Raw genomic sequence first — 24,188 nt, 5'->3', positions numbered from 1 at the left:
GGGGAGATGGACCCAGTTGTCAGCCACTTTGACCCTCGCCCTGATTCTCACTCTCATTCTCATCTGCACTCTCACTCTCTTCGGTACGTTAGCTAGCCCGATGTGGCCGCTCCATCTCGGCCTTGATCCCACCCCTCGATCACTAAACAGAATTCCTACATCCCGAGCAAAGCCACATCAGCATCAGGCGACCAGATAGGCCAGTTTGCCTGCCACTACGGGAGAAGATTCTCCCCCCCCTGGCGAGATGAGCCCCCCTGCAGTTGTTTACCCCAACTTGGGTGTCTTCTCCGCACTTTCGCTATTGCCGATTTAATCATGCATGGGCGACCCCTCAAGTCTATTTCACGAGTGGGGGCAAGAATATGGACGCCATTGGTGTTGTGTGGCTCTCGGGCGGTGCCTGAATCAGGGGCCCAGCGTACCCTTCCTTTCCTTGACAACCATGCCGTTGATAACTGCCGTTCCCCTACCGCTATGTGTTCGCACACGCCGAGTTGGTTGCCATAAGGTGGGCTCGCCGAGAGGGGCGAGAGGCAAGGGGCGACTACGACGACGACGATGTGAGGCCAGGGGCCGTTGAGATGAACGCTTGTGTCATCCACCTACGGACACAAATCGAGAAGTGCATCCGAATAACTGCCGAAGATATTTTTGACACGGGAGAGAGACAGAAAGAGAAAGAGGGAGAGAAAAGAAAGGAGCGGGTGATCTCATTCCCGTGCATTTACTATATTATAAGTGGGAGTTGACCCCCAACAACCATAGAACAAGACCATCTTCTCTTGAATGGACTTGGGAACCTGCCCTCTTCAACGCCCATTCTCCGACATGAAGTCCTTCAACCTCTCCGCCATGATGCTGGTGCCGGCGGCCCAGCTCGTCATGGGCGCCTTCGCCGACGACTGCAGCGCCCTCGCCACCACCCTGAAGCTGCCCAACACCACCGTCTGGTTCTCGACCGCCCTCCCCGCCGGCACGAACATCACGTTCCCGGAGAACCACCCGACGTGCGGCCGCCCTAACCAGGTCATCAACGTCGACATCTGCCGCGTGTCGATGCTGACGACCACGGGCCCCGCGAGCAACATCTCTCTCGAGGCCTGGCTCCCCTCCAACTGGACCGGGCGCTTCCTGAGCACCGGCAACGGAGGAACCGGCGGCTGCATCCAGTACGAGGACATCTCCTATGCCGTGTCCCGCGGCTTCGCCGCCGTCGGTGCCAACAACGGACACAACGGCACCATCGGCTCGCCGTTCCTCAACAACCCGGGCGTCATCGAGGACTTCGCCTACCGCTCCCTGCACACCGGCGTCGTCATCGGAAAGGAGACGACCAAGGCCTTTTACGGCAAGGAGCACACCAAGTCGTACTACCTCGGATGCTCGACCGGCGGCAGACAGGGCTTCAAGGAGGCCCAGGAGTTCCCGGACGACTTTGACGGCATCGTGGCCGGCGCGCCCGCCCTGTCCTTCACCAACCTGACCTCCTGGAGCGGCCACTTCTTTACCGCCACCGGCACCCCGGACAAGCCGACCTTCCTGTCGGCCGCCCTCTGGAACCTCGTCTACAAGGACGTCCTGGCGCAGTGCGACGGTCTTGACGGCCACGTCGACGGCATCATCGAGGATCCGGACCTGTGCCACTACCGCCCCGAGGCCCTCATCTGCGGCACCGGCCAGACCGAGAACTGCTTGACCGGCACCCAGGCCGAGACGGTCCGCACCGTCTTCGGCGACCTGTACGGCCTGGACGGGACCCTCGTCTACCCCCGTCTCCAGCCCGGCGCCCAGGCCACGGCCATGCTGCTCGCCGGCCGCTCGTTCGCCTACACGACGGACTGGTTCCAGAACGTCGTCTACAACGACACCAACTGGGACCCGGCCACCCTCGGCCCCAAGGACTACGCCGCGGCCGCCGCGCAGAACCCGGGCAACATCCAGACCTGGAACGGCGACCTCTCGGCCGTCCGGGACCGCGGCACCAAGGTGCTGCACTACCACGGCCTCCAGGACCCCATCATCAGCAGCGACAACTCGGCGCGCTACTACAACCACGTCTCGCGCACCATGGGCCTCACCTCGGCCGAGCTCGACGACTTTTACCGCTACTTCCGCATCTCCGGCATGAACCACTGCAGCGGCGGGCCCGGCGCCAGCTTCATCGGCAACCAGGAGAAGGCCGTCGCCGGCTACGAGCCTGAGCGCAACGTCCTCTCGGCCATTGTCCAGTGGGTCGAGGAGGGCGTCGCCCCGGACTCGATCCTCGGCACCGCCTTCGTCAACGGCACCAAGGGCGGCGAGGTCGCCTTCACCCGTAAGCACTGCAAGTACCCGACGCGCAACGTGTACAAGACGGGAGATCCCAACTCGGCGGATAGCTGGAACTGTGTTTAAAGTCGCCTTTGTTGTGGTTGTGGTTGTCGTAGTAAATTCCGATGTAAATATTTGACCCCCACGACTGGGATGCTATCCATGACAACATGTCAATATCTAATCAGCAACCTTGTCCTTGTACAAAGCACCACCATACTCTCTCTGTCTGGTCAGGTCCTGGGCGGGAAGGCTCCGTCTCCATATAACGGGCTAGTTGGAAAGTCTCGTCGTCCGAGGCCGAAACCCAGCTTTCCACTTTACATAGTCAGTCTCGTTAGCCCCATTTCGGGGAAACAAAGTTACACATGGCACATTTCTTGTTTATTTGAATGTGTATCGTTTCACTATGCATAAGCATTAACTATATTCTAAGGGTCAAGCCTTCGAGCAAAATGGCCCATGGCGGTTTACACAATAAGACCCGCAGATGACTGGCGCTATGCCCCAAGCTCCAGCCAGCAACCTTACGGGGTTGTCTCGGCAATGAATACAAGAACCATCCATCTGACACTTCATCTGCCCAAATCCCTATTCGAGCGTCTATCGAATCAATGAATCATGCCAGTCCCCTGACTCGGATAGAAGCGATGACGCTCGCCGAAGTTAGTCATGCAGTTTGCTTACCTGTCATTCCCGGTGCTAGGCTAGACATCATCTGGAACCCGGGGAGAATCATCGACCAGAGAGAGGACTCAGCGCGGGGGCCGGGAACCGTCGGTGATCAAAGCCAGTTTACCCAGAGTTTGCGATCCCGAGGGGCTGGCCCACAGAAACAGGCATTGCAGCTAAAAGCAGTCCCTTGTGTTTTTTTGGAGTCGAGGCTAGACCTGGACACCACGTCGTGTTCCGGCCAGGGACTCAGTCGAGGCTTGGAAAAAAAGCCTCGCTCGTCTGCTGGTGCTGGAGGTTGCGTAGCCCTTAAGTCTCAGCATCCCAGCATACTTTACTTCTAAAAGCAGACAAAAGGAGGGAAAAAAAGGTTTCGTTGCAAGGCTAGCTAGGAAAGCAATATGCCTGTTTATCACCGCCGCGAATACTCAAGGTTTCCTCATCGCGAAACTCTCGTCCGGCAACGGGTGAAAGCAGGACTTTTTTTCCGCTCGGCGACCAGGAAACGGACGGGCCACTCGTGCCAATCGTTTTGAACTGTATGTGCCGCCTCCCAGTCACCGTGGACTCGGTCCCGCCGTCGTCGTCGAATTTCTCCGCACTCCAGCTCGCCAACATTGCGGTTCCCCTCGTACGAGATGAAAGAGGCCATGAATGATGAACAACACCAACGGAACGGCCGCTGACTTCATCGATCCCGCATGGGCAGCTGAGAGCAACACGGCGAGGATCCTCGCCGTCGTGACGGTGTTCCACGTGCTCGCGCTCATCAGCGTGGGCTTGCGGGTGTACGCGAGGGTCTGGGTGATCCGGGCTGCGGGGTGGGATGATTTGATGATCATCTTGTCGGCGGTGAGTCCCCCACACAGTTCCAGTCTTGGGTCGAAGAGCTGGAGAATTGCGTGTGTGGTGCTGACTCTCATGGGTTGTGTTTTTCTTTCCAGGTTTGTGCCATCGGAGGCTGGTCTATCTTCATCGTCCAGGCGGACCATGGGCTCGGCAAACACTTCAAGACCATCGACAAGAAGACTGACTACGTGACCTTCCAGCATGCCTCGTTCTGGCAAACAATTATCTCGGCCACGGGGGCTCTCATGTGGTTGAAACTCTCCATCGCGCTCAGCCTGCTGCGCCTAAGCACGACCAAGTGGTTCAAGTGGTCACTTTATGCGATTCTCGGTACGTCCCCGAGGCGGGTATCGAGAAATTTAACAGACAGGGGAGGGGGGGAGTAGAATCCAACTGACATGCTTCCAAAGGAATCATATTATTTTACAGCCTAGGGGGCATGCTGGCCTTTTCGGTCACCTGCAAACCACTGTCGGGTTATTGGGATAAGTTTACGGATCCGCCTCCCAAGTGCCACGGCCACGGATATGTAAACACGTTCGGCATGGTGAACACAGGTTTGTCATATTACAGCCCTCTTGCACCATCATTCTAAGCAAGGTCCGCGTGTTGACATCACCCGGTAGCGTTCAACATCTTCACTGACGTTGTCCTGTCTACTCTCCATGTACCCATCATCTGGAACTTGCAGATGAAGCTGAAACTCAAGCTTTACGCAATCGGCATACTGAGCTTGGGATACTTGTGAGTGTAACTTTCAATGAAAGAGAAGCCGGGTTGAGAAAAAGGGGGTTGTAAAAAATGACTGACCTTTCCCATGTCAGCGCTGTTGCTATGGGCATCGTGAAGAGTTACTACCAAGCCACGGCGGATTCCGATTCCGACAAAACGTTCAATCGAAACATTCAGTTCTGGGGATTGTAGGTCTTCTGTACCGTTATGGTTTCCGTCAAGTGACCTAACACAGCCTCCCCCCGCCAGCCTGCAGTTACAAGTAGGCATCCTCGCGGCGTGCGCCCCGGCCCTGAAACCCTTGGCCAACAGCCTCCTTGACCTGTCCACGCACAACAGCCCCGCCCGGGGACCGTTCAGCAAGCACTCCAAGCAGAGCAGCAGCGGCGTGAGAACGCTCGCCTCGATCCGCAGCCGTAACCAGGAGCAAGCGAGGAGGAACCAGTACGAGCTCGGAGAATGGGACGAGGGGACGGCCATCGGCTACGGCGAACGGGAATATAGCAGAACCATGAGAGACACTACGGCCACCGCGATGTTCACCGACGAGGGCCCTAGCAGGGAAGATGTACGAGCTCCGGGACGTTTGGCGGATTACAACTCCTTCAAGGGGATCATTAAGACGACCGAGTTCAGCGTGACGCAGGAAGGCCGAGCGGATCGCAGTCGATAACGTACGAAGTGGAGTTTAAGCGCGGCGTTGGGAGTCACCGGAGCATGCTTCCTTACCCTGGGATTGCTTTTTTCCATTGCGATAGATATAGGTTGCAGCTTGATACTGACGGCATCAACTAGCTTAGGACCCGTGGGCAACGGAGCCCATAAACATGAGAGGACACGGGAAACACTCGAACAGTTTGGAATTAACTGAAGGATTACATTGGCTTTGCCTCTGATGGATTTCGTCCCATAGAAGATACCGATGTACTGTTGAATCCACCAGTGATCCGCCGGTGGGACTCCTCAATGCTGGATTTTACGAACGCTATTCGTGAGGCGAATGATGGTATTTATGGAGTTGGCTGACGTATTGGGGTTTACCCAGCATCTACTCGATAGGTGAGCTTTCTAGACTATGTAAACCTCTCAGCGCTGTTGCTGCACATCAATGCATGGCTGGAACCAATTGACTCAAAAACAAGAGCATTGAGCAGTGAAGGTTCAGTCTGATGGGGGAGAAACACAAGGAGTCTCCTGCTTGAATTAGGTCAAGTGGTAATTTGCAAGTACGATAAAAGGCCGGGGCCCTATGTGATATCGAACAGTCCTTATAACCTCGGTGACTTGACTCTATTTCTATGTGATGTCTTGATTTATGTGCTCACATCAACCCGAGTAGAGTTCAAAACGCATGTATTCTTTATACATTACATTACAATGTCCAATGACAGTATATATAGCTTAGCGGTATCCCATGCACAGATACAGTCTCTTATATGTACACAAACCGTACCCACCGACTCCTACAAGCCACTCAGAATCTCGGCCGCGATCTTCTCGGCCAGGACGTAGACGGTGCTCTGGGGGTGGCCGGGAGGCAACAGCGCAAAGCTGCTGGCGTCGACGACTCGCAGACCGTTCACGCCAATGACCCTGGCGTCCTTGTCGACGACGGCCATGGGGTCGTCCATCCTGCCCATGCGGCACGTGCAGCTGGCATGCCAGATGGTCATGACCGTGTTGCGGATGTTCTGGAGGATCTGGGCGTCCGTCTCGACCTTGGCGCCGGGGAAGTACTCCTTGTTGTCGGCCAGGACGGGCCGCATGGCGTTGCTGGCGAAGGCCTGGCGGAGGCGCTTGAACGTGGCGACGGCGACGGCGACGTCGGTCGGGTCGGTGAGCCACTTGGGGTCGATGAGGGGCAGGTCCTTGGTGTCGGCCGACGCGAGCGTGACGGTGCCCCTGGAGAGCGGGGCGACGAGGCCGCCGAGGATGGTGGCGTACTGGAAGCCGTCCCGGGGCTGGGTGAGGAGGAGGTTGGAGAAGTCGCCGACGTAGCCCGGCGCGGTGAGGTACTCGATCTCGGGCCAGTCGGCGGGGAACTCGTTGTCCAGCACCGCGGCGGCCTCGGCGGAGATGAGCTCGCGGGGCGTCTTCTCCCAGCCGAGGAAATCGCAGACCGGGTTCGTCAGAGGACCCTGCTTGAGGATCGAGTAGGTGGTGGCGAACTGGGCGGCGGTGTAGATGAGGTCGTTGGCCAGGCGGGTGAGCGTCTGGACCTTGACGCGCCACGTGGGACCGAAGAAGACGTGGTCCTCCATGTTCTGGCCGACGCCGGGGCGCTCCGCGACGATGGGGATCTTGAACTTGTTGAGCTGCTCCTTGGGGCCGACGCCGGACACCATGAGGAGCTGGGGGCTCTGGAAGGCGCCGGCGGACAGGATGACCTCCTTGCGGGCCTTGAGGGTGTAGGTGGTGAGGCCGAGGTTGGACGAGACGACGACGCCCGTGGCGGTCTTGCTGCCATCGAAGAGGATCTTCTTGGCGAGGGAGAGCTGGTAGACTTTCAGGTTCCTGCGGCCGATGGCCTCGCTGAGGAAGGACGTCTGGCTGGACTCGCGCTTCTGGGTGCTGGGCTGGATGGTGTCGGAGCAGTACTGGGCGCCCATCAGCTCGCCGCTGTTGAAGTCCTGGGCCTGCGGGATGCCGATCTCGTTGAGGGAGGGCTCGAGGTACGTGCTGAACGGCTGGGCGTAGTTGGCGTACGAGACGTCGAGAGGCCCTCCCGACGGGGAGAAGGCGTCGAGGTTGTACTCGGCGCTGGCGTTGGGGAAGCGAGAAGCGCCGGGCGGCGTGAACTTGACGCTCTTCTTGAAGTGCGGGAGAAGGGCGTCCCAGGTGTAGCTGTCGTCGCCGACGGCGTCCGCCCACTTCTGGTAGGACTGCTTGGTGCCGCGTTGATAGATCATGAAGTTGCGAGCAGAGCTGAAAGAGGGGGGGACCGGTTGAGTTAGATCTTGAGGGTTCTGGAACAGAAAGCTCTGTACTATTACGGGGGGTTCGTCAACTCACCTTCCACCAAGACACTTGCCGCGGGCGTAGTGGATGCGGCGGTTGTTGGCCCCGGCCTGGCTCTGGGTGACAAAGTTCCAGTCCACCAGCGGGTTGGTGTCGAGCGGGCTGGAGCCGGCGAACAGAGTGTCGCCGGCGGGCGTGTTGCCGATGATGGGGTTGGTGATCTGATAGAAGGTGCCGGCCTCGATGACGGCGACGGTGACATCGCTCTTGGCGCTCAGCCGGTTGGCCAGGACGAGCCCGGCGGTGCCGCCGCCGACAATGACATAGTCAAAGGTCGCGTCCTTTCCGAGATCTCCGGCGCTGGAGCCGAGCTGGCGCTTGTGCTCGGCATGCTGGCGGGCCTCGTCTTCGGTAGGGGCGCCGCTGGTGAGGCCCAGGGCGGCAACGAAGGTGGTAAGGACGTGGACGACGCGCATCGTGGACGATTCACTCAGTGACAACAGTGTGATGTAGTTACCACGAATGAGAGTGACCACGGTGTCTAGCAGACGAGCTCACATCACGGTTCCTGAAGGATCAACAAGGTATTTATTTACCTTGAGCGCCTCAACGTCAACCTGGCTTTTGCAGGACATGCCGCCGGCCTCGCCTGGATTAGACTACACCATTAGACTATCTCATTAGAGCGTTTCCCGATCTTCTTCACCCACACTCGGCAACGTTTCCAGCTAGACCGTCCCCGGGCCGATCGAGAATCATGGCTATCCGAGCCTCGGATTCCTAGGCTCACTTGGGCATGCTGGACGCGATCTATCACGTTCCGGGCCAAGGCTGCCGGTGTTAGTGTGTGAACAGGCCATGTGGCCGCCGTGTTTACGACCATCCGCTTTTAGGGCGTCTTCTGGTCCGACAATGGCTTGTGGCTTGGGCCGCTGGTGGCAGGAAAGCCTAGATGATGAATCAAGAATCGACGATCGCCAGGCACAAAAGCGCGGCCAACACGGGCTTAGAAATGACGCCAAGCGCGTGTTTGACTTTGAGACTTTGAACTGGGCTCTTCAGGGGAGAGTCCAAGTCGAAGTCTAAAAGAGTCCCACGCTTGTTCGTCAGCCGGACCAGGTCGATGACAATGGACTTTGGGGGCGACATGTTTTATCGGAAAGGAAGCTCCGCGACTGTTTCCCGGTACTTGGGAGAAAGAGACTGGTCGAGTCTGGACTGGGCTGGAAACCTTTGTGTCATCGTCGTTCCCAGTGGAGTTTAGTCTGGCTTTTTCTTAGACATTCTCTCTGCTAATCGTGCTGTAGACTGCGGACATGATTGCTCCGGCATCTGCAAGTGCGATTTGATTTTAAGGTAGTCCGCTAAAACAAGAAACATCACTTATTCTGAATCCATGGCGCCCGGTTACGCGACTGGGCCATGCGAGAGTCGTATGGTGCCTGCTTTCAGCATCCCACTGAGGCAACACTGTCCGTCGTCAAGAGATTGATTTGGAATCTGTAACAAGTTTAGTACCATGGATCAGAATGAGACCTGATGGAAAAGTTTTCGAGGACAGAAGCTGCGCTATAGAAGCAAGTTGGTAACTAACTGGCTTCTCGGCATTTTGTGCCACTGACGCAAGCTCTTGTGGACACGCTGCATGCTGGCTAATAAGACTCGGCGTCAACACCAAAGCCAACCTGGACACGGCCCTGTATAATTGCAATTGTGATGCCACCAGCATCTGTGGTCTTTCCCAAGTAAATAACTCAGAGCCCAGAGCTCGTCGACTCGCATCATAGGCTTAGCGATTGAGCAAAGAGCCGAACGACACCGGAAGTTAACCAACGCATGAACTGCCGAGTTACTAATAAAGTGCATGCATTCTCCGGGACTGAAAGGTCGGCGGCACCTGGCAGCTTAACAACGTGGTGCTAAAGCCTGCGTGTGCCTGTTGCTCATAGTACCAACCACTGACTGAGGTCAACAACAACGAGTCCACGGTCATTAACCATGAACATCCCTACAACTCTCCCAGCTTATCATCATCATCAACTCCCAATCGAGCAATTGCCTCATCGAGCTGCCAAGTAAGAGTAAATGACTCTTCTTTGGACGAGAAATATAGCAAACCCGCTTAGTCAGTGGCAACTCCACCCCCCCCCAGTTCACAGGGATGCATCGTGCAGCTCGCCGCCAGCTTCCGTTTCCCAAAGAGCCGGGTTCGTCCCGTTTACCCCTTAATCAAATTGCTCTGGGGGGCGACAGCTTAACTTGACACACTAGTCGGCGGCAAAGACATGACACAATTGGCCTTTCAACCTCGGAGAGGCTTAAATGACCTCACAACTCGCGGACACCAAGTGCGTCGATCTACCTCATGCTGCTCGGTTTCGAGCAAGTTACTGGTGGATTATTCGCCTCTGATGGGGGGGGGGGGGGGGGTTGTTCGTTCCAAGCGACAACCGCAGTCTTCTGATTGCTGGGTGAAATATGAATCGGAGTGGTTCCCCACGTCGATCACCCTGGCCTGCCCCTCTCCGCTCCGGGAGTTCCCTTTGGGAATCCTTGGTTGCAATAGACTTTTGCTCCAAAGGTCTACAATATATCCGAGAAGACTCTATCCTGGCTGTGTAGCGGCGGATAGAGACATCTGGTCCCTTGTCGGCACATTAACTTCCGGTGGAGTGTCTTCTTTTCGTTTTCCTTTTTGCTATTGCTAGCCAATTCCAGACATGTTGCCCGAGCAGATGGGGATGTCGCGTAATCGTAAAATAGTTGATGGTCCCCTCAGTTTGACCTGATCGTGCTCTGGTCTCTCGCTGCTTCGTTTAGTCTCTCTCTCTCTCTCTCTCTCTCTCTCTCTCTCTCTCTCTCTTTCAGTTACACACATTCTCTCTTCCCAACCACGTTCGCTTTGTCTGACATCCGTTCCTTCGACACCAACATTCGCTTCACCTGGCTGGCCCAACGACGATTCCCCAAATTCTTGAGAGTTTCGAGTGACCTGTAGCCAAAACCCCGCAACGCCCAGCTTCCCTCCCACCATGAGGAACGCCGGCTTTCTTCTGGCGGCCGCGGCATCCGTCCGGGCCGCATGCACGTGGAAGAACGTTCACACCGGAGCTGGGGGCGGCTTCGTCCCGGGCATCTCTTTCCACCCGACCGAGCCGGGCGTCGCGTACGCCCGCACCGACATCGGCGGCCTCTACCGCCTGAATGCCGACGATTCGTGGACCCCCGTGACCGACGCCAACGGCTTCGCGAGCGACGTCAGCTGGGGCAACTGGGGGATCGACGCCCTCGCCCTCGACCCGGCGGACGCCTCCAAAGTGTACATCGCGACGGGACTGTACACCAACGACTGGTATTTTTTCACTGGTTTACTTACTGATTCTTGGCTCTTGGAGGATGGAAACTGACTGTGTGTGTGTGAAGGGACCCTAACAATGGCTCCATCGCCCGCAGCTCCGACAAGGGCGAGACTTGGGAGCTCACGCCTCTGCCTTTCAAGGTCGGCGGCAACATGCCCGGCCGCGGAACCGGCGAGCGGCTTGCTGTTGACCCCAAGAACCCGGAGATTCTTTACTTTGGTGCTCGCAGCGGCAATGGCTTGTGGAAGAGCACGGATAGCGGTAGGTCACGAGCCCGGTCGGCATCAGCGTATTTAACCTGGATGGAATAGTGTTGACACTCTCTAGGCGCCTCTTTCTCCAAGGTCACTTCTTTCGAGGCCGTCGGTACTTTCCGCCCCGGCCCGGAGACCGATGCCTACAACGGCGATATCCAGGTGAGCTGATTTCCGACGAAGCTCGCTGGACGAGCCAGGCACTGACTGGGAGTACCAACAGGGCTTGACGTTCGTCACCTTTGACGAGACATCCGAAGTCCTCGACGGCGCCACGTCGAGAATCTTCGTTGGGACCGCCGACAACATCACCGCCTCGGTGTACGTCAGCAACGATGCCGGTGCGACCTGGAGCCCCGTCGCCGGCCAGCCGGCCAAGTTCTTCCCTCACAAGGCCAGGCTGCAGCCGGCCGAGAAGGTCATCTACTTCACCTACTCGGACGGGACCGGCCCCTACGACGGCACCCTCGGCGGTGTTTACAAGTACGACCTCACCTCCGGCACGTGGACCGACATCACCCCGACCTCGGGCACCGATCTCTTCTACGGCTTCGGCGGTTTGAGCGTCGACATGAAGAAGCCGGGCACCCTCGTGGTCGCCACCCTCAACAGCTGGTACCCGGACGCCATCCTCTTCCGTTCGACCGACTCCGGCGCCACCTGGAAGAGGATCTGGAACTACGGCGCCGACGGCAAGGTTGCGCCCCAGTACACCATCAGCTCCGAGAATGTAAGCAAGCTACTTGAGAGAGGAGGATGATGGAACGGGTCGTGAAAAACAGACGCTCACAAAGAAATCGCAGGCCCCCTGGATTGAGACCAACTTCCTCGACATCGACACCAAGAAGCTCGGCTGGATGATCGAGTCCCTCGAGATCGATCCCACCAACAGCGACAAGTGGCTCTACGGCACCGGCCTCACCGTCTACGGCGGCAACGACCTGACCAACTGGGACAAGAACAAGACCGTCACCGTCTCCAGCCTGGCCTCGGGCATCGAGGAGATGGCCATCTCCAGCCTCGCCAGCGCCCCCGGCGGCCCCGAGCTGCTGATGGCCACCCTCGACAACAACGGCTTCACCTACGGCTCCGTCGCCGACCTCGAGAAGGCGCCCCAGACGGCCTGGACCGACCCGTGGTGGGCGAGCAGCGTCTCGGTCGACTTCGCCGGCAACGACGCCACCAAGGTCGTGCGCGTCGGCAAGGCCACCGACTCCCCCCAGCTCGCCCTCAGCAAGGACAGCGGCGCCACCTGGGCCGTCCTGAACTCGACCGGGACCGCCGCCACCGACGGCACCGTCGCCTACTCGGCCGACGGCGACGTCATCCTCTGGTCGACCCTCAGCGCCGGCGTCCTGGCCATCCGCAACGGAGGGAAACCCGAGAACGTCTCCCTGCCCGCGAGCAGCGTCATCGCCAGCGACAAGAGGGACAACAAGGTCTTCTACGCGGCCAACAAGGCCGTCTTCTACGTCTCGACCGACGGCGCCGCCACCTTCACCGAGTCCCCCCTCGCCAACGTCACGGACATCCGCCACATCGCCGCGCATCCCACCACCGCCGGCGAGCTCTTCGTCTCGACCAACTCGGGCGTCTTCCGCAGCACCGACTCCGGCAAGACCTTCGCCCCCGTCTCGAGCCCCGTGAACGCCCACGCCGTCTCCGTCGGCAAGGGCGACGGTGACGGCTGGAACCTGTACGTCTTCGGCGAGGGCGCCGACGGCAAGAAGCTCTACGGCAGCGCCGATTTCGGCGCCACCTGGGTCGACCTCCAGGGCGACCAGAGCTTCGGCGCTCTCGATGGTGCGTCGCTGGTCGGCTCGGCCAACGAGGCCAACGTCGTCTATGTCGGCACCAACGGCCGCGGTGTGCTGTACAGCTCGTGCCCCGTCGCCAACTCTACCGCTGCTCCCGCTAGCGTGAGGAGACACACGTACGGCAGGCCGATGAGACTCGGAAGATCTCCTCGTAGGCATTGAGCTTAGGGAGCCGTATTGTTCTGTAGTCTCTTCTCTTCTCATGTAGCCATACTTTGTTAAACCCCACCTGGATATAGACTAGTACATCCTCTCTAACTGTCAGATTTACTGATGCGTAACTACGACCCCTGAGCAGTGTTCAACATGAAAATGTAACCAGTGGCTCCAAGAAATTCGTGAAATATACAGCAGATAAAATCTTCTATTTCCATGATGGGATTGGGTGGCTGACTTATTACACATGACGAGTCCTTGTACGTTAAGATGTAACGCAGTTACTACAGCTCCAATTGACTAAAGCCGAGATGTTGACACTTTATACGTTGCTCAGGTGTGTTTTTTCCCACTCGCCCAGTTATTCACCTGTTGCTCACCCAAGTGCGGCTGCTTTTAGTTGAATCCCACATAGGCACCTATCTCGTTCTAGCTAGCTACAGACTGTTACTCTAGCGGTTATTTTCAGCTTGGCATTTCATTATCGTACTCACCCCATCTCCCTCTAAACCGTGTGGTGTCTCTTGAAAACACACTCAGTAGTACAATTCTCTTACCTAAGGACGCCTAAGCTATCTCGGAATTTAAGAACGCTGATTTAACTACCTAGAACCAATTGGATCCAGCTGTCAAGACTAGTCACACAATGCAGAAAAAAACAGCAGTAAAAGGCCTAATACAAGCACTAGCTATACCCTATTTTAATGCTGTCAACCCAGTAAGGTAGCTTGTTTAGGAACACAAAGTACCATAGGATTAGTTTAGTTTAATGCTGGATTAACTTACTAGAGATAGCTTTGCCGTCAAGGTCTCTACCATCAAGGTCTGCAGCAGGAACTCTTAACTATAGAGGTATTAAACCTTAAGATGCAGGCTTTTTAGATATATAGTTAGAAAGGAATCTCCTTTGCTGCAACCGCAAAACCTGCAATCCAGACAAATCATCCCTCAGCTGCACAAAACCTGCCTCAAAGTAACTAAATTAAACCCTTCTTTCCAACCCAATCAAGCCATATCCTGCTCAGTCATGGCCACAATCGACATAAACCCCTTCAACCTGGTCTCCCCTCCCAATCATGACCCCTCGGAGGTCGTGCAGCGGTTGACGGCAGCTTAGATGATCGCCATTATCGAACAATACGGAGGGAGAGCTTTATGCAGCATTATTGCTGTTGACGCTAGAATGGACGATCACACCGTGATCGTCTATTACACTGTCATCGTCCATTCTAGCGTCAACAGCAATAATGCTGCATAAAGCTCTCCCTCCGTATTGTTCGATAATGGCGCTCATCTGAGCTGCCGTCAACTACTATCTCGGAGTATGTGCAGTATTTCCCCGTTCCCGAGGGACAGAAGCATATCTGACGATACCAACTGGAGCATTGTTGAATGTCCGACCCCACCTGAACGTTCCATCGACTTGTTCACCGGCATCTGCTTGACATCCAACGACCTCCAGCACCGCGCTTTCACCGCAGCCCGGTCCAGGCTTTTGCCTTCATTGATATCCACCACTCATCTCCCGATCGTGGGCAACTACTTGAAGGCGTGCCCGCTGCCAGCCGTTGCGACCATCAGGCCCTTCGCTCCCGGGACTCGGTCGATAATGCAGTGGTATTTAAACGAGTCTATTTACCAACACAGCCTCGTCAACCAGACGTCAATGCCAGTCAACTCAGGCATGAACTCGACAGTAATCCTACGGAGCAATCCTTAAGTGGTTCCTAGATTATTGACTAACGAGATCATAGCAACACTACTACTCTTGTCTCGAATAAGCTTCATTCTTGGAAACATGGCGCGTGCGATGGAGAATTGGCATGTTTTCAACCGCGTCAGAACGGCGTGCAATTAATGGTTTTCGCGAGCTGGGAGGATTACAAGCTGGAAAAAACGAGAACATCCTGCTGCTTCACTCGCTATAGGCGGTTTAACAATTAAGACATCATTCAAGCCGACGTCGTTATTGAATCCGCTCAGGTTGCCAGCAGCATGTGCCAGCAACGCAAGTGTATCTGTGTCGGGAAACCGATCATCTATTCATGGTCAATTTTGCACGTCCTTTTTGACTCCGGTCTGTCCTGACTGCACTGCCTTTTGGCCTCGGCTGCAGTCAGACAAGCGGTGAGCATCGACAAAACAAGCAGTATTTTCATGGGCCTGCACGATGCTCTTGGCGGAACGCCGGGAGGGCGCGGCGCCATACCGGAACCTATTCAAAGCCCAGTCATACAGGACCTAGAACGTGATCACGGAAATGAATCAGTAGGAGACATCTGTGGCACTTCTGGCGCCCTCCGAATCTGGCAACGCGAACGTGGAAGACTTGGTGCAACAGGCGGGACAGATCGCCGACACCGGCATGCCTGGTGCTTATGGCAGTCTTTAAGCAGCATAGATGGAGACCTCAGCACGGAAGAGAAAGTAGAAAAGTTCTAGATCTTCCTGGAATTTCCGAATGCATCCCAGTAGTCACAGCGACAGAGGAAAACACTGGGCGGGAGCGGGAGCACATAGCTGATATTGGCTGAGCTCACAGGCTCTGCAATGCATGGTCAGCAAATGCGTTATTAACTTGATCCTTGAGTCATTTGGCGTTTATTCCGCTTATGAACTAATTCCCTAAAGTACATGTCTTTCTCGGTTACAAGGTGTGGTAAGACTGCGAGCCCCACGACAACCAGCAAGTGGCAAAGGCGGGGATTTTCACATCTGCACAAGTATCTGCAGCTTCTGAGGGCCGCCCAACCCCACGATAGGTTATCCCATGTTGCTCCAGGGGTGCGTCTTACTGCAGTAGTTGAGATTCGTGCCCGGGGGGGTTGTCTAGTCGTCATCCAGCAACCAGTGGCCGGATACCTTGGCTCTTGAGGAGATAAATACTTAAGCAACTGAGTCTCGTTTACGTATGTTTGAAGCGCACTGTAGGGTAAAGCATTGCGCTAATTGAGAAAAGGGGCTATTCATCACGACATTGCCCAGCACCATGGTTTCGAAAGCCGCTTTTGGTGTTGCCTCTGGCCTCATAATTGCCAGCCTTTGCCATGGAGAAGAGATACCGGGCGCACTAGACGGAAAAAGCTCCGCCATCGAGACCTGTCGGTTCTTGAGCAGATCCCATCCAGACATCACCTATTTCCCAAATACGACGGACTACACCGCTGTCAATGAAGGTATGCACACGGTTGGACATCAGGTCTGGGTGATTTGGAAGATCACTGGGCTGACCTTTGAGGACATCAGATTATTTCACTGCCGCCAGCTGGCTGGGCCCAAGATGTATCTTCGCTCCGACCAACGCGGAGCTCATGTCGTTGGCCGTCAAAGTCCTGCGGAAGACCAACGTTCCGTTCGCTCTCCGTGGAGGCGGACACATGCCCATCGCCGGCTCCAACAACATCGATTCGACGGGCATTCTCCTCTCGAGCTCCAACCTGAAGCAGCTCCGTCTCTCCAGGGACAAGTCCACCGTTTTCGTCGAGCCCGGCAACGACTGGGGGGATGTGTACAGATTCCTGGACCCTCATGGACTCTCTGCGGTAGGTGGGCGTCTTGGTATCGTCGGCGTGCCGGGATTCCTGCTCGGCGGGGGCATTTCGTTCTTTGGCAACGAGCACGGATGGGCCTCTGCAAATGTGAAGAGCGTCAAGGTGGGTGACTTGGTTTTCATGCTACGCTACGTGTCCGCGAAACAAAACTGACACAACTGTTACTCAGGCTGTACTTGCCGATGGGAAGATTGTCACGGCCACGGCCGACAACAAGTACTCAGATCTCTTCTGGGCCCTGCGAGGTGGGGGTAACAGCTTCGCCATCGCGACGGAGTTCGAGCTGAATGCCGTCAAGGCTCCGGTAGTGACCGTTGGAAACGCCATTTACGGAGTCGGCCTACGCGACAAGTTCCTTGACAGCGTGTTCGACTTCGCCTTGGACGGAACCCTGGACAAGAAAGCCGCAGTAATCCCCAACGTTCACTGGTCGGGAACCTCACCGGATCACCCATTCTATGCGTCCTACCTCTTCTACAACGGAAACAACACTCGCCCAAGCGCTCTGGCCAACTTCACAGGCGCGAGTCTCGCCGGAAACCTCGAAGACTTCAAGGCCCGGACCATGGGTGAGTGGGCAACGGCTGGTGACGGCGAGCTCGAGGCAATCCACGGCCTGCACTTTCGCTTCCACATTGTCTCGATCGTAGCGAGCAAGGAGGCAATGCGAATCATCCACGACACCTTCCTCTCCTTCGCCCAGGAGCATCTTGTCAGTATCCCGGGTATCGGCACCACGCTGACGTTCATGCCGATATCTGAATCGTTTCTCACTACCCGAAGAGGCGGGGGCCCACGCGGCGATCCCATGGGCATCGATGCATCCAAGGCCCCGTTCATCTGGGTCGAAGAGAGCATCATATTTGCGAGAGGCGAGGACGAGGAGCGTGCCACATGGTTCCTGGAGATTACCAATAAGGAGATCCAGGCTAGGCTGAAGCCTCTGAACGTGGGAACTCCGTACTTGTATCTCAACGATGCCGACAAGAACCAGCCGGTGTTCGAGGGGTATGACAGGGCCAACTTGAGGCGTCTCCAGGGAATCAGGGCCAAGTATGACCCTGATATGGTCTTCACCAAACAGATGCCAGGGGGGTTCAAGGTTGCCGGTGTCCGCTGAGACATTTACATCGTAGCCCATGTAGGACGTTTGTTTGGAAGCGCGGAGAATGACAGTGCTTGGTGGAAGAAAAGTCTGAATAGTCTTTACTCCCTGTTGTAGGCCTCGTCATTTACACATGGGAAGCTGGTTTGACAAAGCATGAGGCTGTACGCATGGATGCGGTAAATTAAGTGCTTGCGGAATTTATCATAACTCCTGACACAGATATCATCAACGGCCTGAGCAGCCGAAATCTTCTCGGGACTGATGAGAAGCCGCAAAAAGACCATCAAGGCTTTCCACATATGAAAACAAGTCTCCAAAAAACCTATCAGTGATGTCGCCGGGACCCGTGAGCGACACGGTTGACGACAAGACCTCCCACCGTGCTGCCGACGACGTGCTCCCATTGCCTGTGCGGCTTCTCGTGTTTCCTTGCCGCGACGGCATCAATGGCGCCCGCACCAGCTGCCGCCGTCAGAACCCTGGCGGTTCTGTCCCTGTCATGCCGCGCCAGGCCTGCCTCGATGATGCCTGCGCTGGCAGCCGCGACGGCCGCCTGGGTCAAGTTGGCTCCCGAGCTTGAAGACCTCCTCTTGCTGCTTCTACCGTGGTCGCGGTGGCTTTCGTGCCCGTGGCGGTGTTTTGTATCATGGTTGGATCTCGACCGCGGGTGCGGGCGCTGTTCTTCGTATCCACGGTTAAGATCTCTTGCGCGCGGCCTGTTTCTTTCTATTTCGTAAAGGTCATCTTGACTCCTCCTGGTTGTCGCATGGTGCGTGTGAGTGACAGCTCCGAGGTCCCGCGTCGGACTGTAGTCGGATGCCCTGCTGCTGTAATCGGAGTAGGCCGGGGTGTGGTGGTGGTGTCGACGGGGTGGGTATTCGTCCCGGAAGTCGCGTCTGCTGTAGGACATTCTGTTTGTTTCTCTATGATATTTTGGTATGTGGGTATCGAGCTCTTTGTCTGAACGATAGGAGTACGGACACCCCAGAGATCATCGTCAGGGGGGGGGGGACTTCATGCTATATACGTGATCGAGACATACATCAACTCGAAACACACGTTTGATCATTCGTATTAACTAAGAATGACACGTTCGACTAACGGGGATCTTGCCAACTCTCGACTGTAAAATTGGGACACTTTGTGATGTAAGGCGCTTGGCGGTTGGCAGTACAATGCTGAAAACCACCGAAAACTGTTTGGTTTGACTCGCTCTCGTCAACTACAAAAAGTGTGGTGGGGAAAATCCTGTCGGGATGGGTGGTATCGTAGGGCGTCCATGATCTAAATGGTACATCACACGAATGATGAGGCAGAGAGTCCAGCCGTAAATCAAGATTTATGGTTGGAAAAAGAAAGTGTGGATGTTATAGGTGGCAACACATCCAACCACTCAAGACTTTCCCGTCTTGCCGCCGTTGCCTACGGAACCATCTCCGAGAGACGCTGGCTGAGCTGCAGTGGAACATAATCTGGGGTCCCGCACTCAACTTGATAATAATAATATGAGCTCTCACAGCCGACGCTGCCGTGGACTGGATCACAAGGCGCAAGCTTCCCAAGCGATCTACCGATTGCGGATCAGCGTAAGAGAAGAATGGAAGCATGGAAAAGCAGATACTGGGGGGGGGGGGGAGGGGGGGGGGGGGGGACAGAACAGAACCCCAAACAATATCGCTACGTGTGCCGTTTATATGACGTGGGCATGATTCAATCATCTCCGTGTGTGCGGCCCCGCTCCCCGAGCCTCCGGCCCCGCAGCGGTCGTTGCATCCCGTTACAGGCCCGTAGACGCATATCTGACCAACTCCTTGTTTTGGATCGTGAGCTTCTTGCTCAGCATAACAGTATCGACAGTATCGACAATTATCGATTAGGAATCCAGGCTCTGGTAAGACATTTGAATGCCAGCAGTATTCAAAGGCGCATGAGTATGTTGACACTATAGTAGGATGAACATAGTCCGATAGTGCACGTCAAACGTCGCACAGCAAAAGACGACAGACATTGACAATTACTAAAGATATTCCATTGGTTTTTTAAAAACACATGCTTATTTGCTCATTCCGTCATAAGGTCGTGGGTCGTGAAAGCGTCCAGCACATCCGACCCCGAGATTTCTCACCCTCTCATCATCGACAGCCCCGCAGAATGGGATCCATGTCTTTGAGGGATCCGCTCTTTGTGGCGAGGAAGTCGGTAATCAGCTGGGACGGAGGCCCCCGGTCGGCCGAGCGGTTGCTGCGGGTTGGCGCCATGGACATGGTCTCCCGAAATTGCCGGGCAAGCTCCTCGGACTCGGTAATGGTGAGGCACTCCTCGAGACGGGCCACGTCCTGGTGGTCGGTGTCGCGGACGTGGGCCGCCATATCCACCCAGAGCGCCTTCAGCTCGGGCTCGAAGCTCGAGTCGGTGACGGGGATGGCCTTGAGGCGGCAGATCTTTTCTTTCAGCTGTGCATCTCGCGTCAGTCTTGGACGTCTACGAGACCTCCTCCTTGGAAGATGGAACCTACGCTCTCCCTGTCGGTGTGGTTCTTGGCACCCCGTGAGTCGCCATCCGCCAGTCGGTCCTTGAGGATGGGCAGCAGCACCTGCTCCTCACTGATGCAATGCCGGGCAAGCTCTAGAGCGAGTTCGTTCCTCCAGCGGTTCTTGTCCTCGGGGGTCGTGGATGTGAGGATGTATCGGTAGGCCTGCTCGATCTTCCGGTGGTCGTCCTTAATAGCGTCACTGAGTCTCGGCATCGTATCGGTGGAGTGTTGTTGATGATGTGTGTGTCTGAATGTTACGAATCATGAAAGGAGGATTCGAAGTGGGGCTCGATGCACGATGCTGTTTGAAGATATTCTGGTCGTGGAGGTGATTTGAGCGTAGAGTTGGGGTTCGGAATCCAAGGATGGGCGTGTGATGAGTTTGTGATGATAACAGGATCCTGTTGAGGGAAGGGGGGCGTTGCCGCACCCTAAATAACCAAAGCCACGTATGACGTGGAATCAGATCCATCCCCAAAGGTGGCTATGTAGCTACACAAAGCTGATCCCAACTTGAGATCTGACAGAGGACGCTTCATTTGCTCCGGTGGCTTGACAGGCAGCCATGGTGACCCCCCAGACCGTCCCAAGGAGCTTCCTGAGGCACGCGAAAGAAGGGATAGATATCCGTCAGCCTGTTTGGGCTCTTGAGGGCCTTCTTGCGAAGACATGAAAGGCTGGAAGCCTGCAACATCCCGAGAAGCAAAGGTGATCAGTGGGTCGCTCGAGCCCCGAGCTCCCGGACCGGCGTTGAGCAGCCGCTCCGGAACGTGGAGTGAATGGTCCGTTGGCCTGCGTTTGGTTCGCACAGAGGGTGACCGGCATGCAGAGTTGCCTATTCCGGTATGGTTGACCGTCCATCCGGCATCTTATCCTACCAGAAGCTGTTTGACAATCAAAATGAGGAGAGGGGAGGGGGGGGGGGGCCTGGACCCTGTTTTTTCCTCGGCCGCCACAGGATCATCATCGCGTCACCCTTTTCTGCTTTCGGGGGGCTCGCTCCCTGTCTTGGCTGCTAGGCTCATTGGAGCTTGAGACTGTGCCACGTGAACTGATGGCCCATTTTGATAAGGGTTCGCAGGGGCAGGCAACGAGAGCAATCAATGGCGAGCAGTGACTCTGTTCGTCTCACTGTTTGAGTGTGGACTTTGGTAGCACATACAGGGATACGCAGCGCCGGTCTCCTCCTCAACAGGATGACTAGCGTGTCCAAGCCCGATGTTTTACGTGTTGGGCTATGCCTCGAAGAGAAGGAGATCCCCCCCATTCTCCATTCCGGCCTTGTCTGATACTGGAAGATTAAAAAGACTCGAGGGGGCTGACTGGCTGTGGCGCAGAAGCCACGCAATGTTAAGAATACGCCATCTCGTCAAGTGTCTTGCGGGGTTTATAGAACTTTCCTCGGAATAGGCCAGAAGGGAGAGAGAGAGAGATCGGCTACACCAGCCGTTGTCCGTCATTCCACATTTTAACCACCGGCGATCACATACTTACACACTGGGTCCACTGACGTCCCGTTCCATCCTGTACATCGACATAAGTCTCACAAGGCCTACCGGTCAAGAGCAAAGCGAAATGCTGCCTTCAGATCCTGCCACGAGCCAAGTACCGATCCGGAACGGAGACGTGCTTGCATCGCAGATATTCCGCTAGGTTCTTGCTGAGGAAGTCGTACGACGAGCTGGCGGTGACGCCGCGATCCAGGTGATCCTTGAGAAGAAAATGCACAGCTGTTTCTCCCCCTCCGGTATGAGCATGAGAATCTGTTTTTTAAACAAAAAAAGGACCGAACCGCCGCCGACGACTCACCGAAAAGATGTGGAAGCTCGAATCGAAAGATCGGCTTCCCCTTATCATCCTCTCCCAGCAGCTCTCGGATCTTGCTGACGGTCAACAACGATCTCAGCCAGTCCCACTCGTCCGCGTTCCGCACGAAGAACCCGACGTTGCTATCCGAGCCCTTGTCACCAGACCTCGCGTGTACGACATACCCAAGCGGCGCCGTCGATGCCGGTCCCAGGGACGAGAGGTTGACGGGGCTCTCGGTCTCGTACGTCGGCTGCTCGTACAAGAACTCGACCGTATCCGCCGGCGGCTCGATCTCGACCCGCCCAGCCTTCCATGGGAGGTGACACACATGCCTCGCCGCGCTCTGCGGGATGATGCTGACCCAGTACTCGTAGTACTCCTTGGCGAAGGCCTGCCGCGTGTCCAGGTGGAACGTCGCGCCGGGGTAGCTTTGCATGATGTTATCCACGATGGGTTTCAGGAACCTCAACGGCGATAGAGCCTCTTGGTCGCGCGCCTGGGCGAAGATGCGCAGGTCGACCGTTGCCGCGTCCTGGTTGGAAGGATTCTCTGGACATGAGCCGTTTGTCCGGAATTTGAGGCAAGAAAACGACGCCTCGTCCAGTACGTGCCGAAGCTGTCGCTCGAAGAGAGCCGCCTTTTCTGCTATGTCGAGACCGCAGAGAAAGTAATGTGCTTCCGCTTGGTATCCGCCCTTGGCAGTGATACCTACTTTGGTCGTCGGTGGCGGTTTGATATTACCGACATTAAAGACCCGTCTGAGACGAAGTTAGCAAACGGCCGAGTCTAAGACTGAGACCAAAACCAGGGCGTCTTACACTCTGTTCTCGCCCACTTGTGACATCCTAATGTTGTCAAGGACGGCCACAACGTCAGAGTTGTAGTAGTAGGGCCCTTGGATTTCGTACAGTAGCTGGGCTTTACATGTCTCGACAGTCACCATGCCGCCCTTTTGAGCTTGCCTGTAGACACAAAACTCCCCATTCGCTTCGACTTCGGCTATGGGGAAGCCAATGTCAACGGATGTGCCGGCGAGACTCTTGAACCCTGAGAAGTTGCCGCCAGTGACGTATGTGGTGCACTCAATCAAGTGTCCCGCGACGAGCGCGTGGGCAAGTTGCGAATAGTCGTTCCGCCGCCAGTTGAAATGATAGGCCGCACAAGCAATTGTAGGGGACGCGTCGGCCACGCGGCCACACACGACAATGTGAGCTCCTTGCTTGAAGGCTTCGACAATCCCCCAGCAGCCCAGGTAAGCCTGGGCATAGATCGGCTCGAATGGCCAATCCTTGATGTTCTCACCTATGACGGGTGTCAGTGGAACAATTCGCTTTGCTTGCAGTTCAAGCTTGCATCATCGATTGCCGACCTGTTGTCAAGTTCGTGAAGCCCTCTCCGCTGCTCAGCCCCTTTCGAACAACATCAATCACCTCATCCCCTTCGATCCAGGCGATCTTGAGCTTGAGGCCTTTCTCTCTGACCATGTCAACAAGAAGGTCGTGCAACTTCTTCGTGTCACTCGCGCCTGCGTTGACTGCGAGTTTGATGCGCCTGGCATCAAGGTAAGCCAGCGCAGGTTCGACTGCCTCGAGAAACGAGGGCTCAAACTCGGACGAGTTGTTCGGATCGTCGGCTTTCCCGCCGCCTCTGAGCGCCATGTTATACTCTGACATCCAATCGCCAACAATGTACTGGGTGTCTTCATTCCGAGCGAGCTCGGCTAGCCCGTGACGTCTGTCTGCGGCAGAACCAGAGGCAGACGCGATACGGGCCGTGTTGGTTGATCGCGAGCCGAGATGTCCGGGAAGATTGGTTCTCAATGGCATAGTTGGATTTGGTTGACGCTTTTCAAAGAGATAATGGGACATTCGGTAGTGTGTTGTTGAAGCTGGAAGAGTTTGGACACTGGGGATCTCTGGCTCACTTGGTTGTCCTTCTCCCCGCACGTCACGTCTGGGAGCGCTCCGCATGATATACAAGAGCCTCGGCTCAAAAGGCTTTTCCAGAGTGTGCCCGAGCGCAGATCTAGCGTTGTTGTGAAAGCATATCCGGGATCCATGATTGTCTATTTCGGGTT

The 24,188-nt window shown here is 56.0% G+C and overlaps 8 protein-coding genes across 8 annotated transcripts; 4 read left to right on the top strand and 4 right to left on the bottom strand.

The window, feature by feature from the left end:
- Positions 1-831: 831 nt before the first annotated feature.
- Positions 832-2,397, top strand: CH63R_01609 (Carboxylic ester hydrolase; the record flags this gene model as incomplete). Its single annotated transcript, XM_018296584.1, has 1 exon — positions 832-2,397. One exon carries the CDS (start codon positions 832-834, stop codon positions 2,395-2,397), a length of 1,566 nt encoding a protein of 521 aa, XP_018164946.1.
- Positions 2,398-3,639: 1,242 nt separating this feature from the next.
- On the top strand, positions 3,640-5,239 carry CH63R_01608 (Integral membrane protein; the record flags this gene model as incomplete). Its single annotated transcript, XM_018296583.1, has 6 exons — positions 3,640-3,837; positions 3,930-4,164; positions 4,245-4,391; positions 4,461-4,578; positions 4,659-4,754; positions 4,816-5,239. 6 exons carry the CDS (start codon positions 3,640-3,642, stop codon positions 5,237-5,239), a joined length of 1,218 nt encoding a protein of 405 aa, XP_018164945.1.
- A 790-nt stretch (positions 5,240-6,029) lies between these two features.
- CH63R_01607 (GMC oxidoreductase) lies at positions 6,030-8,000 on the bottom strand (the record flags this gene model as incomplete). The annotated part of the gene is made up of 2 exons (XM_018296582.1): positions 6,030-7,491; positions 7,579-8,000. The coding sequence occupies 2 exons, from the start codon at positions 7,998-8,000 to the stop codon at positions 6,030-6,032; spliced, it is 1,884 nt and encodes a 627-aa protein (XP_018164944.1).
- Positions 8,001-10,556: 2,556 nt separating this feature from the next.
- CH63R_01606 (Fungal cellulose binding domain-containing protein) lies at positions 10,557-13,116 on the top strand (the record flags this gene model as incomplete). Its single annotated transcript, XM_018296581.1, has 5 exons — positions 10,557-10,876; positions 10,948-11,144; positions 11,211-11,299; positions 11,361-11,867; positions 11,941-13,116. 5 exons carry the CDS (start codon positions 10,557-10,559, stop codon positions 13,114-13,116), a joined length of 2,289 nt encoding a protein of 762 aa, XP_018164943.1.
- A 2,983-nt stretch (positions 13,117-16,099) lies between these two features.
- On the top strand, positions 16,100-17,781 carry CH63R_01605 (FAD binding domain-containing protein; the record flags this gene model as incomplete). Its single annotated transcript, XM_018296580.1, has 3 exons — positions 16,100-16,286; positions 16,357-16,763; positions 16,831-17,781. The coding sequence occupies 3 exons, from the start codon at positions 16,100-16,102 to the stop codon at positions 17,779-17,781; spliced, it is 1,545 nt and encodes a 514-aa protein (XP_018164942.1).
- Positions 17,782-18,094: 313 nt separating this feature from the next.
- Positions 18,095-18,679, bottom strand: CH63R_01604 (Endoglucanase ii; the record flags this gene model as incomplete). Its single annotated transcript, XM_018296579.1, has 1 exon — positions 18,095-18,679. One exon carries the CDS (start codon positions 18,677-18,679, stop codon positions 18,095-18,097), a length of 585 nt encoding a protein of 194 aa, XP_018164941.1.
- Positions 18,680-19,901: 1,222 nt separating this feature from the next.
- On the bottom strand, positions 19,902-20,515 carry CH63R_01603 (HHE domain-containing protein; the record flags this gene model as incomplete). Its single annotated transcript, XM_018296578.1, has 2 exons — positions 19,902-20,222; positions 20,285-20,515. 2 exons carry the CDS (start codon positions 20,513-20,515, stop codon positions 19,902-19,904), a joined length of 552 nt encoding a protein of 183 aa, XP_018164940.1.
- A 1,371-nt stretch (positions 20,516-21,886) lies between these two features.
- On the bottom strand, positions 21,887-23,979 carry CH63R_01602 (Duf1446 domain-containing protein; the record flags this gene model as incomplete). Its single annotated transcript, XM_018296577.1, has 4 exons — positions 21,887-22,032; positions 22,112-22,869; positions 22,930-23,413; positions 23,481-23,979. 4 exons carry the CDS (start codon positions 23,977-23,979, stop codon positions 21,887-21,889), a joined length of 1,887 nt encoding a protein of 628 aa, XP_018164939.1.
- Positions 23,980-24,188: the final 209 nt, after the last annotated feature.

Source organism: Colletotrichum higginsianum, chromosome 1 (genome assembly GCF_001672515.1).
Source record: "Colletotrichum higginsianum IMI 349063 chromosome 1, whole genome shotgun sequence".
In the NCBI taxonomy this organism is placed as follows: Eukaryota; Fungi; Ascomycota; class Sordariomycetes; order Glomerellales; family Glomerellaceae; genus Colletotrichum; species Colletotrichum higginsianum.
Note: the sequence above shows the minus strand (reverse complement) of the source record. Positions and strands in the feature narration are given on the sequence as shown.